Here is a 13,460-nt window from a genome sequence, read left to right on the forward strand (position 1 = left end):
AGCTGGTGCCAAAAATGCGATGAACCTCCAATCTAAACAAATGTTTTTGAATGATTCGTCCAAATGTATGCTAAACAGCGCTTCAATGCATTCCAGACAAACTGCAGTAAGCCAATGAAAACAAAGCAAAGAAATTCCTGCCGAAGCTAATGAATGCATATTGGTATAATACTTTCTATTTTTCAAAAAACAGTATCAACAGCTCTATGTTTTTCTTGGTCCTCGATTATATGTTGAATTGTTGCGTAATTGCTGTCAATGTGACGTAACACTACGCTTTTGCCTGTACGAAGCAGCAACTTCAGTAATTTGCGCCTTGGTTGCTTACGGTAGCGAATGGAATCGTATATCAGAAATGCCAAGGCGCAAAAAGACTGGATCTGTTGTTACACGACCCTGCGGCCACAGTGATTCGGAATATGAACAACAACAAGAATTAGGAGAATCTTCCCGTCAAGCCAGTCGCAATAACTCGAGATCATCAAATGCCCCACGGCCAAGATGCAAACAGGTCACTACGAAAAAACGTCGTACCCTGCCAAACCACAAATTTACAGGCGAATCCGTTTCTGAGGAAGAATATGTCGATAGCCCGGAAACGGGAAAGGGAAATGCCTTTAGCCGAAGATATCCCGATACAGGAATTCAATGCAAAAAGTAAACTTTGTCTAAGGTTAATTATGCGCATTTATCGAGTTTTGTTGTCTGCCCTATGAAATGCACAAACAAATCCTCAAATTTTGCTTAAGAAACAACTAATAAACTGATTCTATAAGGTTTTGCAAAAACGTTTTAGGCAAAAAAGTCTTTCATCACAAACTACCAATTATGCTTGATAGGTTGGAAAGATCCCATATTTCCCAGATTCGTGGACAACAAAATAAAATCCGTATACTCATTAATTAGGAGCGTTTATAAACAAAAGGTATACTAATTTTGCCAATAACTCACCAGTCGCTCATAAGTAGCATGTTATTCTGTTAAGCACCATAGATACAAATTATAGTGGGTACTTCGCAATATTATTAAACACAGAGCGCACGGGTCGCGGGGTTGCCAACTGTGAAAGCAATGCGCCAGTATACAAATTATATCATAATGTAATAATGACTATGCGACCAACATTTCTCGGTGTACAACATTGAAATTGTTTCAACTACATTAAACAGTATATTGGAATATGAACTAATTGATAGTTGATTTGGCGTGACATAAATAATCACCTCACCTGTTACTTTATTCAAGCGCAATATAAGATTGTGACTACTTTAGACACAGCAGGAGATTGGAGAAGGAAAATTCCCCTTTGATGCACATGCGAACGCTTTACTCACAATTTCCGCAGGACCGCTGTCGCCTGCTGACCCTCAACGTTTTTACAACGCTGATAATTTATTTTGCCATATTTCCCTTCGTCAACTTCATCTGGTTGTATTTCGTCAACATAGACGAGGAAGTTGCGTGAGTAAAAATATCTCATTTAGATAGAATACAATTTTTGCCTATTTAACATTTACCCATCTCAACACATTCGTTATAGCACTATCAGCACGTCAGAAAGTGGCAGCAACTCTGCTTAATGCCAAACCAAATAAGTTTCTTTTTCGAAATTAAGTTTCTTTTTTTCCTTTGTACACGGATTGCAATGCAGTTTGTTTTCATTTGCATCAGTAAAACTTATTGGTTTAGAATTATAGAGTATCTGCCACTCTCTGACGTGCAGCTCCTTTGCACAAGTAAAATTCTCAGCACCATTTTGGTATCAGCAACAAACTGCATTACAACCCCTGTACTATTTTATTTAACCGATTTGCGAAACGAAATTGTGCTTTGCGCTAAGTAAAAAAAAACATTATGTATGATCCGACGTTTTAGAAACATGTTTCATTACATCACTGATACACCAGCGCACATGTTGGGATGGTCGCGGCACTTCCGAGAAATGAGGTGGCTTGGATGGCCGCGTTGCACCGCCGAGTCGTTGTCCCTACTTATTGCAACAGCGATAAAAGATACCGCTTTTCTTCATTTCGAAGGAGTATTTGAAGATCTTTCATTAACAAACATTGTCGACAGCCATTTGTCGAAACGATATCGTAGATAGTTCTGTTTAATACACATGCAAAATACATTAGCGTTGTTCGTTTCTTATTTAGTTTGAATCGAGGACCTGAAACACAAAAGGATTTTTTTGTGAAAGGTTTTCAAAACAATCACAACATATTTTTTCCAAATATCAAAATGTTTTTCTTGGCGCCATTTGAAACACTTGGCCCCAGTCATCCATAAGTTGCATATAGCTTAGAGATGATCACCAACGATATTTTGTGATATTAACGTTAGTGATGGCTTGGGTTGCCTACGAAGAATAGATATTATAAACTTTATCGTAAACAGTGTATCATCAAGAAACTGACTAAAGTCAAACAACAAAATATGATTACAGCAACAGTTTTGTTCAGTATACCGTATTTTACGGACCATAAGGCGCAACTTAAATCCTTTTTTTTCCTCATAAATTGATCGTGCGCCTTATAAGCCGGTGCGCCTAATGTATGGATCAAGTAGTGCTTTATTGCCTACACTCAAAACCAGTACCGATACTATTATAAATAAACCACCGTCTTACACAATAAACTACGGTAAAAGCAACTAGCAACTGTGATATTCATACTATTGTGACTTGCTTACATTTATTACGTAACAAGTTTTTGTTTAATGAGCTTTGTACGGTAACCCATACTCCTTAAAATACGTTGCGTTCTATAGCCCGGTGCGCCTTATGTATGAACAAAACACTAATCAAAGCAATTTATTGACAGTGCGCCTTATAATCGGGTGCGCCTTATGGTCCGTAAAATACGGTACTTTTTATCCAAAAATGGTTTCCTTTTCTGATTTGCAATAGAGATCAGTACCTGCAATGTAATGTAGTAAGCAGCGCCTCTATCGGCAAAACTTTGTTGATGATAGAACCGCTTTGTTCTGTTGGTACCACCCTCATTCTGGCAGAATTCTGGCAGAATAATTTTGCAAATTTGCCACATTCTACAAGGTACAACAGGCATTTACTCAAAAATTGTTTTTTTTTGGATTAGAATCAAATTACAGAGATGAGCAAGCAGATCAAACCTCAAAAAACATTTAAACAACATTTTCCGCAGCTGTATCAATCAAAAAAATCGCGAATTAAAAAAATCGCCTGGTTTTGCGATTCAGCATAATGGCGGCATGCGAAAAACTAGTCTAATAAAAAGAATTCTGCTCGGCGTTCTGGCAATAGGTGCCAATATTGACCAATATCAAGAGAACGGAAATTTAATTCTCTACAACATGCAATTAACAAATTTGAAATTAAGGTGCCGGATGACCTTCAAATCGCCGATTGAAGACGACCCGCTTTGAGCGAATCAGCAGCGTAATGGCGTAATGTCGGCATGCGAAAAACTTCCCTATTAAAACAATTCTGCTCGGCGTTCTCGCAATAGGTGCCAATATTGACCAATATCAAGAGAACGGAAATTTAATTCTCTGCAACATGCAATTAACAAATTTGAAATTAAGGTGCCGGATGACCTTCAAATCGCCGATTGAAGACGACCCGCTTTGAGCGAATCAGCAGCGTAATGGCGTAATGTCGGCATGCGAAAAACTTCCCTATTAAAACAATTCTGCTCGGCGTTCTGGCAATAGGTGCCAATATTGACCAATATCAAGAGAACGGAAATATAATTCTCTACAACATGCAATTAACAAATTTGAAATTAAGGTGCCGGATGACCTTCAAATCTCCGATTGAAGACGACCCGCTTTGAGCGAATCAGCAGCGTAATGGCGTAATGTCGGCATGCGAAAAACTTCCCTATTAAAACAATTCTGCTCGGCGTTCTCGCAATAGGTGCCAATATTGACCAATATCAAGAGAACGGAAATTTAATTCTCTACAACATGCAATTAACAAATTTGAAATTAAGGTGCCGGATGACCTTCAAATCGCCGATTGAAGACGACCCGCTTTGAGCGAATCAGCAGCGTAATGGCGTAATGTCGGCATGCGAAAAACTTCCCTATTAAAACAATTCTGCTCGGCGTTCTCGCAATAGGTGCCAATATTGACCAATATCAAGAGAACGGAAATTTAATTCTCTACAACATGCAATTAACAAATTTGAAATTAAGGTGCCGGATGACCTTCAAATCGCCGATTGAAGACGACCCGCTTTGAGCGAATCAGCAGCGTAATGGCGTAATGTCGGCATGCGAAAAACTTCCCTATTAAAACAATTCTGCTCGGCGTTCTCGCAATAGGTGCCAATATTGACCAATATCAAGAGAACGGAAATTTAATTCTCTACAACATGCAATTAACAAATTTGAAATTAAGGTGCCGGATGACCTTCAAATCGCCGATTGAAGACGACCCGCTTTGAGCGAATCAGCAGCGTAATGGCGTAATGTCGGCATGCGAAAAACTTCCCTATGAAAACAATTCTGCTCGGCGTTCTCGCAATAGGTGCCAATATTGACCAACATCAAGAGAACGGAAATTTAATTCTCTGCAACATGCAATTAACAAATTTGAAATTAAGGTGCCGGATGACCTTCAAATCGCCGATTGAAGACGACCCGCTTTGAGCGAATCAGCAGCGTAATGGCGTAATGTCGGCATGCGAAAAACTTCCCTATTAAAACAATTCTGCTCGGCGTTCTGGCAATAGGTGCCAATATTGACCAATATCAAGAGAACGGAAATTTAATTCTCTACAACATGCAATTAACAAATTTGAAATTAAGGTGCCGGATGACCTTCAAATCGCCGATTGAAGACGACCCGCTTTGAGCGAATCAGCAGCGTAATGGCGTAATGTCGGCATGCGAAAAACTTCCCTATTAAAACAATTCTGCTCGGCGTTCTCGCAATAGGTGCCAATATTGACCAATATCAAGAGAACGGAAATTTAATTCTCTGCAACATGCAATTAACAAATTTGAAATTAAGGTGCCGGATGACCTTCAAATCGCCGATTGAAGACGACCCGCTTTGAGCGAATCAGCAGCGTAATGGCGTAATGTCGGCATGCAAAAAACTTCCCTATTAAAACAATTCTGCCCGGCGTTCTCGCAATAGGTGCCAATATTGACCAATATCAAGAGAACGGAAATTTAATTCTCTACAACATGCAATTAACAAATTTGAAATTAAGGTGCCGGATGACCTTCAAATCGCCCATTGAAGACGACCCGCTTTGAGCGAATCAGCAGCGTAATGGCGTAATGTCGGCATGCGAAAAACTTCCCTATTAAAACAATTCTGCTCGGCGTTCTCGCAATAGGTGCCAATATAGACCAACATCAAGAGAACGGAAATTTAATTCTCTGCAACATGCAATTAACAAATTTGAAATTAAGGTGCCGGATGACCTTCAAATCGCCGATTGAAGACGACCCGCTTTGAGCGAATCAGCAGCGTAATGGCGTAATGTCGGCATGCGAAAAACTTCCCTATTAAAACAATTCTGCTCGGCGTTCTGGCAATAGGTGCCAATATTGACCAATATCAAGAGAACGGAAATTTAATTCTCTGCAACATGCAATTAACAAATTTGAAATTAAGGTGCCGGATGACCTTCAAATCGCCGATTGAAGACGACCCGCTTTGAGCGAATCAGCAGCGTAATGGCGTAATGTCGGCATGCAAAAAACTTCCCTATTAAAACAATTCTGCTCGGCGTTCTCGCAATAGGTGCCAATATTGACCAATATCAAGAGAACGGAAATTTAATTCTCTACAACATGCAATTAACAAATTTGAAATTAAGGTGCCGGATGACCTTCAAATCGCCCATTGAAGACGACCCGCTTTGAGCGAATCAGCAGCATAATGGCGTAATGTCGGCATGCGAAAAACTTCCCTATTAAAACAAAAAATGCACTAAAACTGCACCAAATACGCTGAAAATCTCTATACCACGTGACTTCTTGCTCATTCAACCAGAAAATTGACCCCAATGCATCACCGGTTGCCTTGTGACGAAACTGAGAATCTCTATGACGCAGGAGTACAAGACGGGCAATCCCCGCGGGCAAAACTATTTTAATAGAGTTGCTGATATGCGGTCTTTAGTCCTATTTTCATAAAATAAAGGCGCCCCCCCTCAGGTTTTCTTTTAAAAAAACCAGTGGCTATTACGCGCGTCTGTCCGCACCATGTAACTCGTCGCATTCGTAACGTACGAAGAAAAAATGACCTGAAAACAAAGTGTTTCTTACACGACGCACACAAAATATGTTGACCTAACGTCAGTCTCGCATTTCTTCGGTTGTTGCAACGTCAGTCTCGCATTATCATATGCCAACAGGTAGTTATTGGTTGTGTCGTAGACCGATCTTGTGCGTTTATCGTTAACGACGTCCTTTTGGCTAATACGCCTCATGCGTTGAAGTTTAAACACGATATTTGCTGATGTAATAGTTACAAATTGTGACGCCATAGTTACAAATTATGACGTCATAGTTACAGATTATGACGTCATAATATAGCCGCCCCCCTGGAAAAATTAAAACTAGGCGCCTATGCGAACAAACAAACAAACAAACAAACAAACCAAAAACGAACCAACTTCCAATACAAAAAACATCTTCTGTGTCGTCCTGTGCGTACGTAACATTCAACACAGCGGGAGTCACGTGACATAAGCACATGGAAACATAGAAATGTCATGACGTCAGTCCAAACTAATTTTCGGTGGCAACAAGTAATTTCCTTGTCTAAAATTAATCTGGGCACGTTTTAAACATTTTGGGACAGCGAATGGTATAGGATTGTTTCACACTAACAGGTAATTAAAACCTTTGTAATTCACTGACGAATAACGCTTATATGATTTTTGTCAGAAATGCCACAGTTTGGAGACGAGGTTATTAACTTAGAGTCAGGGCGGTCGTTTGTAATTATTGTTGCACAACGTTTGGCTTGTCCTTTTGTACGTGGAAAACAGGTCACAAATATAAACAATGCCAATATTACATATTTCATATTAATATACACGGTGTTCTCTGCAACAGCCTTCAACAGCCAAAAGGAAAGGTCAAGCGATAACCGTTGTTGGTATTGCATCTTGTACGGGTCAGTTTGTGGAGTCATGTATCGTCGCGAATCAAAGATTGTGATAAGATATGCATGTTTCGGTGTGATTACATGTGGCACCTTTGGTCTATTCTTTTTGATTATTGAAGAAAGAGGGAAAAAACTGTAGCGGTGAATAATTAAAGAAAAAGGGGGCATAGGGGCAAAAAACAAACACAATGGCGCAAAAACACAAATTACTTGGGTACACGACAAACAGCTTAAACATGGTTTCATAAGATATTCAGTTGTTTTATTTTGACCACCGATGTTCAATTCAATAGTTCTTGTCGATTAAAATACGAGTAATTGTTGGTCGCCTATTAGCGTATTGCATCTGTACATTACATGCCAACAACAACAAAGTGCACAGTCAAAAAAACATTAGAAAATAGTATGAAATTTCAGTACTGTTTTACAATATCACAATATGACTATAGTAAGAATTAAAACCGTTTCATAGGCAAAAGACGCACGATACAGTTTTGCTAGCTTAAATTCCTTTAATTGTTTGTTGGTCATGATAGCCATGGGGTTCGGTTTAAATTGGGAGCTTATTAGTTACCTCTCCACTGCAGCTTTTTTTGGAGATTAGCCTCCAGGGTAACCTATCCGCTAATAAGAAGTCCCATAAACCTTGTGCTTTGGCTGGATTTGTATTACCATTCTGCTGTAACCAAGTATAGAAGGTCTTTGTGTACCCAAAGTGTTGTAAGATATTTTAGACACGTATGTTGGCTTTTTTTGTTTGCGAAGGAACTATGTCCCACTCCTCATGTAGACTTGCTACAAGCTGCAGAAACTTGACGAAAAATGTTGTATTTGGCTCAAAACCAAACTCTGTAACGAATATACCAACAGGTCAACAAGAGCAAATACTCACTCTTCGTGAAAATTTTCTAAAAAATGGTTTACTGCGCTTTTTTATAATTTTGTCCAAGCTGTTGCGCATGTGGTTGGATTTTTGGCTGAGAATTGACATCGCCATACTTTTGACACAATGTAAGGTTTTCAAAGAAATAAGAGTCTTCAATATTTTGCTATGGAACAACCGACGAATTTAAGAGCACCTCAAATCTGTTTTGGTGCAGAAATCGTGTTTGGAGATTGGTTTTGTTTGGTTAAAAGGTTTGGATAACAGCGCTTTAAATTAAGAGGCAACATATGATTCTTATTATCTATCATACCCCCGCCCATGCAAAATTTAAGATATGGTAACGCTTTTATTTCTTTCCTATTATGGCTATAGTTATCTTCCCGATAAGGGTTATTCCTCTGGTCGCCCAAAGGTTCATAACTATGTTGGCTTTTTCAGGGAAGGGAGAAAGTTTAATTCAATTATTTTTTTAAGATTTTTGAGAAATCAGTATTCGCACCTTTTGCAAAAACAATGCAAACAGGGATGATTTTTATTCATGCAGACCACGAACAAAGTTAAGGAGAGTGGGTCATCTTGTCTGAGGCCACGTTCTATGTCAAACGATTCCAAGAAATATGGTGTCGAAAATTTGCATGTAGGTCTATGTGGAAACATGGTAATGGTCCCTAATGTCCATAATGTCGAACAGCAACCGGATATTTGACCCTATATATCGGTGCGGTTGGAAGCCGTGTCGCTCCTTCGATAGAAAACCACGTATCTTGCGTTGACGACTTTTAAGGAGATCTTGTAGTCCATGTTTAGCAAAGATATCGGGCGATAATTTGGGAATATAGAAAACCTTTCCCACTATTAGGAAACAGGGTGACAACTCCTTTACATTGTGAATAGATATTCTACCTGATTAAGTTTCAGTTCTCTTGATATTGGTCAATATTGGCACCTACTACAAGAACGCCGAGCAGAATTGTTGTAATGAGGAAGTTTTTATTGACATTACGCCATTACGCTGCTGATTCGCTCAAAGCGGGTCGTCTTCAATGGGCGATTTGAAGGTCATCCGGCACCTTAATTTCAAATTTGTTAATTGCATGTAGTAGAGAATTAAATTTCCGTTCTCTTGATATTGGTCAATATTGGCACCTATTGCGAGAACGCCGAGCAGAATTGTTTTAATAGGGAAGTTTTTCGCATGCCGACATTACGCCATTATGCTGCTGATTCGCTCAAAGCGGGTCGTCTTCAATCGGCGATTTGAAGGTCATCCGGCACCTTAATTTCAAATTTGTTAATTGCATGTTGTAGAGAATTAAATTTCCGTTCCCTTGATATTGGTCAATATTGGCACCTATTGCCAGAACGCCGGGCAGAATTGTTTTAATAGGGAAGTTTTTCGCATGCCGACATTACGCCATTATGCTGCTGATTCGCTCAAAGCGGGTCGTCTTCAATCGGCGATTTGAAGGTCATCCGGCACCTTAATTTCAAATTTGTTAATTGCATGTTGTAGAGAATTAAATTTCCGTTCTCTTGATATTGGTCAATATTGGCACCTATTGCGAGAACGCCGAGCAGAATTGTTTTAATAGGGAAGTTTTTCGCATGCCGACATTACGCCATTACGCTGCTGATTCGCTCAAAGCGGGTCGTCTTCAATGGGCGATTTGAAGGTCATCCGGCACCTTAATTTCAAATTTGTTAATTGCATGTTGTAGAGAATTAAATTTCCGTTCTCTTGATATTGGTCAATATTGGCACCTATTGCGAGAACGCCGAGCAGAATTGTTTTAATAGGGAAGTTTTTCGCATGCCGACATTACGCCATTACGCTGCTGATTCGCTCAAAGCGGGTCGTCTTCAATCGGCGATTTGAAGGTCATCCGGCACCTTAATTTCAAATTTGTTAATTGCATGTTGTAGAGAATTAAATTTCCGTTCTCTTGATATTGGTCAATATTGGCACCTATTGCGAGAACGCCGAGCAGAATTGTTTTAATAGGGAAGTTTTTCGCATGCCGACATTACGCCATTACGCTGCTGATTCGCTCAAAGCGGGTCGTCTTCAATCGGCGATTTGAAGGTCATCCGGCACCTTAATTTCAAATTTGTTAATTGCATGTTGTAGAGAATTAAATTTCCGTTCTCTGATATTGGTCAATATTGGCACCTATTGCGAGAACGCCGAGCAGAATTGTTTTAATAGGGAAGTTTTTCGCATGCCGACATTACGCCATTACGCTGCTGATTCGCTCAAAGCGGGTCGTCTTCAATGGGCGATTTGAAGGTCATCCGGCACCTTAATTTCAAATTTGTTAATTGCATGTTGTAGAGAATTAAATTTCCGTTCTCTTGATATTGGTCAATATTGGCACCTATTGCGAGAACGCCGAGCAGAATTGTTTTAATAGGGAAGTTTTTCGCATGCCGACATTACGCCATTACGCTGCTGATTCGCTCAAAGCGGGTCGTCTTCAATCGGCGATTTGAAGGTCATCCGGCACCTTAATTTCAAATTTGTTAATTGCATGTTGTAGAGAATTAAATTTCCGTTCTCTGATATTGGTCAATATTGGCACCTATTGCCAGAACGCCGAGCAGAATTGTTTTAGTAGGGAAGTTTTTCGCATGCCGACATTACGCCATTATGCTGCTGATTCGCTCAAAGCGGGTCGTCTTCAATCGGCGATTTGAAGGTCATCCGGCACCTTAATTTCAAATTTGTTAATTGCATGTTGTAGAGAATTAAATTTCCGTTCCCTTGATATTGGTCAATATTGGCACCTATTGCGAGAACGCCGAGCAGAATTGTTTTAATAGGGAAGTTTTTCGCATGCCGACATTACGCCATTACGCTGCTGATTCGCTCAAACCGGGTCGTCTTCAATCGGCGATTTGATGGTCATCCGGCACCTTAATTTCAAATTTGTTAATTGCATGTTGTAGAGAATTAAATTTCCGTTCCCTTGATATTGGTCAATATTGGCACCTATTGCCAGAACGCCGGGCAGAATTGTTTTAATAGGGAAGTTTTTCGCATGCCGACATTACGCCATTATGCTGCTGATTCGCTCAAAGCGGGTCGTCTTCAATGGGCGATTTGAAGGTCATCCGGCACCTTAATTTCAAATTTGTTAATTGCATGTTGTAGAGAATTAAATTTCCGTTCTCTTGATATTGGTCAATATTGGCACCTATTGCGAGAACGCCGAGCAGAATTGTTTTAATAGGGAAGTTTTTCGCATGCCGACATTACGCCATTACGCTGCTGATTCGCTCAAAGCGGGTCGTCTTCAATCGGCGATTTGAAGGTCATCCGGCACCTTAATTTCAAATTTGTTAATTGCATGTTGTAGAGAATTAAATTTCCGTTCTCTGATATTGGTCAATATTGGCACCTATTGCCAGAACGCCGAGCAGAATTGTTTTAGTAGGGAAGTTTTTCGCATGCCGACATTACGCCATTATGCTGCTGATTCGCTCAAAGCGGGTCGTCTTCAATCGGCGATTTGAAGGTCATCCGGCACCTTAATTTCAAATTTGTTAATTGCATGTTGTAGAGAATTAAATTTCCGTTCCCTTGATATTGGTCAATATTGGCACCTATTGCGAGAACGCCGAGCAGAATTGTTTTAATAGGGAAGTTTTTCGCATGCCGACATTACGCCATTACGCTGCTGATTCGCTCAAAGCGGGTCGTCTTCAATCGGCGATTTGATGGTCATCCGGCACCTTAATTTCAAATTTGTTAATTGCATGTTGTAGAGAATTAAATTTCCGTTCCCTTGATATTGGTCAATATTGGCACCTATTGCCAGAACGCCGGGCAGAATTGTTTTAATAGGGAAGTTTTTCGCATGCCGACATTACGCCATTATGCTGCTGATTCGCTCAAAGCGGGTCGTCTTCAATGGGCGATTTGAAGGTCATCCGGCACCTTAATTTCAAATTTGTTAATTGCATGTTGTAGAGAATTAAATTTCCGTTCTCTTGATATTGGTCAATATTGGCACCTATTGCCAGAACGCCGAGCAGAATTGTTTTAATAGGGAAGTTTTTCGCATGCCGACATTACGCCATTACGCTGCTGATTCGCTCAAAGCGGGTCGTCTTCAATCGGCGATTTGAAGGTCATCCGGCACCTTAATTTCAAATTTGTTAATTGCATGTTGTAGAGAATTAAATTTCCGTTCTCTTGATATTGGTCAATATTGGCACCTATTGCCAGAACGCCGAGCAGAATTATTTTAATAGGGAAGTTTTTCGCATGCCGACATTACGCCATTACGCTGCTGATTCGCTCAAAGCGGGTCGTCTTCAATCGGCGATTTGAAGGTCATCCGGCACCTTAATTTCAAATTTGTTAATTGCATGTTGTAGAGAATTAAATTTCCGTTCTCTTGATATTGGTCAATATTGGCACCTATTGCGAGAACGCCGAGCAGAATTGTTTTAATAGGGAAGTTTTTCGCATGCCGACATTACGTCATTACGCTGCTGATTCGCTCAAAGCGGGTCGTCTTCAATGGGCGATTTGAAGGTCATCCGGCACCTTAATTTCAAATTTGTTAATTGCATGTTGTAGAGCATTAAATTTCCGTTCCCTTGATATTGGTCAATATTGGCACCTATTGCAAGAACGCCGAGCAGAATTCTTTGTATTAGACTAGTTTTTCGCATGCCGCCATTATGCTGAATCGCAAAACCAGGCGATTTTTTTAATTCGCGATTTTTTTGATTGATACAGCTGCGGAAAATGTTGTTTAAATGTTTTTTGAGGTTTGATCTGCTTGCTCATCTCTGTAATTTGATTCTACTCCAAAAAAAACAATTTTTGAGTATATGCCTGTTGTACCTTGTAGAATGTGGCAAATTTGCAAAATTATTCTGCCAGAATTCTGCCAGAATGAGGGTGGTTCTGTTGGTTCGCTTGTGAAATGGCGAGGCGTGGATTTGGTTGGTTTCCGTTAGTGTCTTTAGTTGTTTTATTCGTTACAGTTTTGTACCAACTACGTCAAAAATATTGTACGAAACGAAAACTTTGTTTAAGTGTTAAAGCTGGAAAAAGTTGTCGCGAAAGACACTGTGGGCTATTTTTTAAGTAAATATTACTTGCCAGATTTTAGGCCTAGGAATTTGTGTAAATCGTTGTATATTTTGTACACAAATTAAGGCATTCTATTTCTTAAAATGCCCTGGATATTTTCTTAATTATCTTAGCTCTTGTTGGTGATCACGAATCAGGTAACCAAGGCTGCTGTAATGTGATTACCAAAGCACTTAAATATATAAAATCTACCAACAGTGAAATTTAACTGTTAGTTGGTATTAGTAACATGCATTTATTCTTTATTCTTACAAACATAATTTACTACTAAACAAGGTTGTTCATGTTTAAAACATTAAATATATATATATACCCCTTATTTTTTTTGTATTTCAATAAATTTATTTTCA

At 39.6% G+C, this 13,460-nt stretch overlaps 1 protein-coding gene across 1 annotated transcript; it reads left to right on the plus strand.

Annotated features, from left to right (window-relative positions):
- The first annotated feature begins 355 nt into the window (after positions 1-355).
- Positions 356-2,104, plus strand: LOC145912412 (uncharacterized). Its single transcript, XM_082999875.1, has 3 exons — positions 356-657; positions 1,273-1,461; positions 1,876-2,104. The coding sequence occupies exons 1-3, from the start codon at positions 356-358 to the stop codon at positions 2,102-2,104; spliced, it is 720 nt and encodes a 239-aa protein (XP_082856001.1).
- The last annotated feature ends 11,356 nt before the right edge of the window (positions 2,105-13,460 follow it).

Source organism: Ascidia mentula, chromosome 1 (assembly GCF_947561715.1).
Source record: "Ascidia mentula chromosome 1, kaAscMent1.1, whole genome shotgun sequence".
Lineage (NCBI taxonomy): Eukaryota > Metazoa > Chordata > Ascidiacea > Phlebobranchia > Ascidiidae > Ascidia > Ascidia mentula.

Bases quoted from the DNA above. Each gene is read 5' to 3' on its own strand.
- LOC145912412 (XM_082999875.1), top strand. From the start codon at position 356: ATGCCAAGGCGCAAAAAGACTGGATCTGTTGTTACACGACCCTGCGGC. The intron at 658-1,272 runs GTAAACTTTGTC...TGACTACTTTAG, and splicing joins ACAGGAATTCAATGCAAAAA to ACACAGCAGGAGATTGGAGA. The intron at 1,462-1,875 runs GTGAGTAAAAAT...CCGACGTTTTAG, and splicing joins AACATAGACGAGGAAGTTGC to AAACATGTTTCATTACATCA.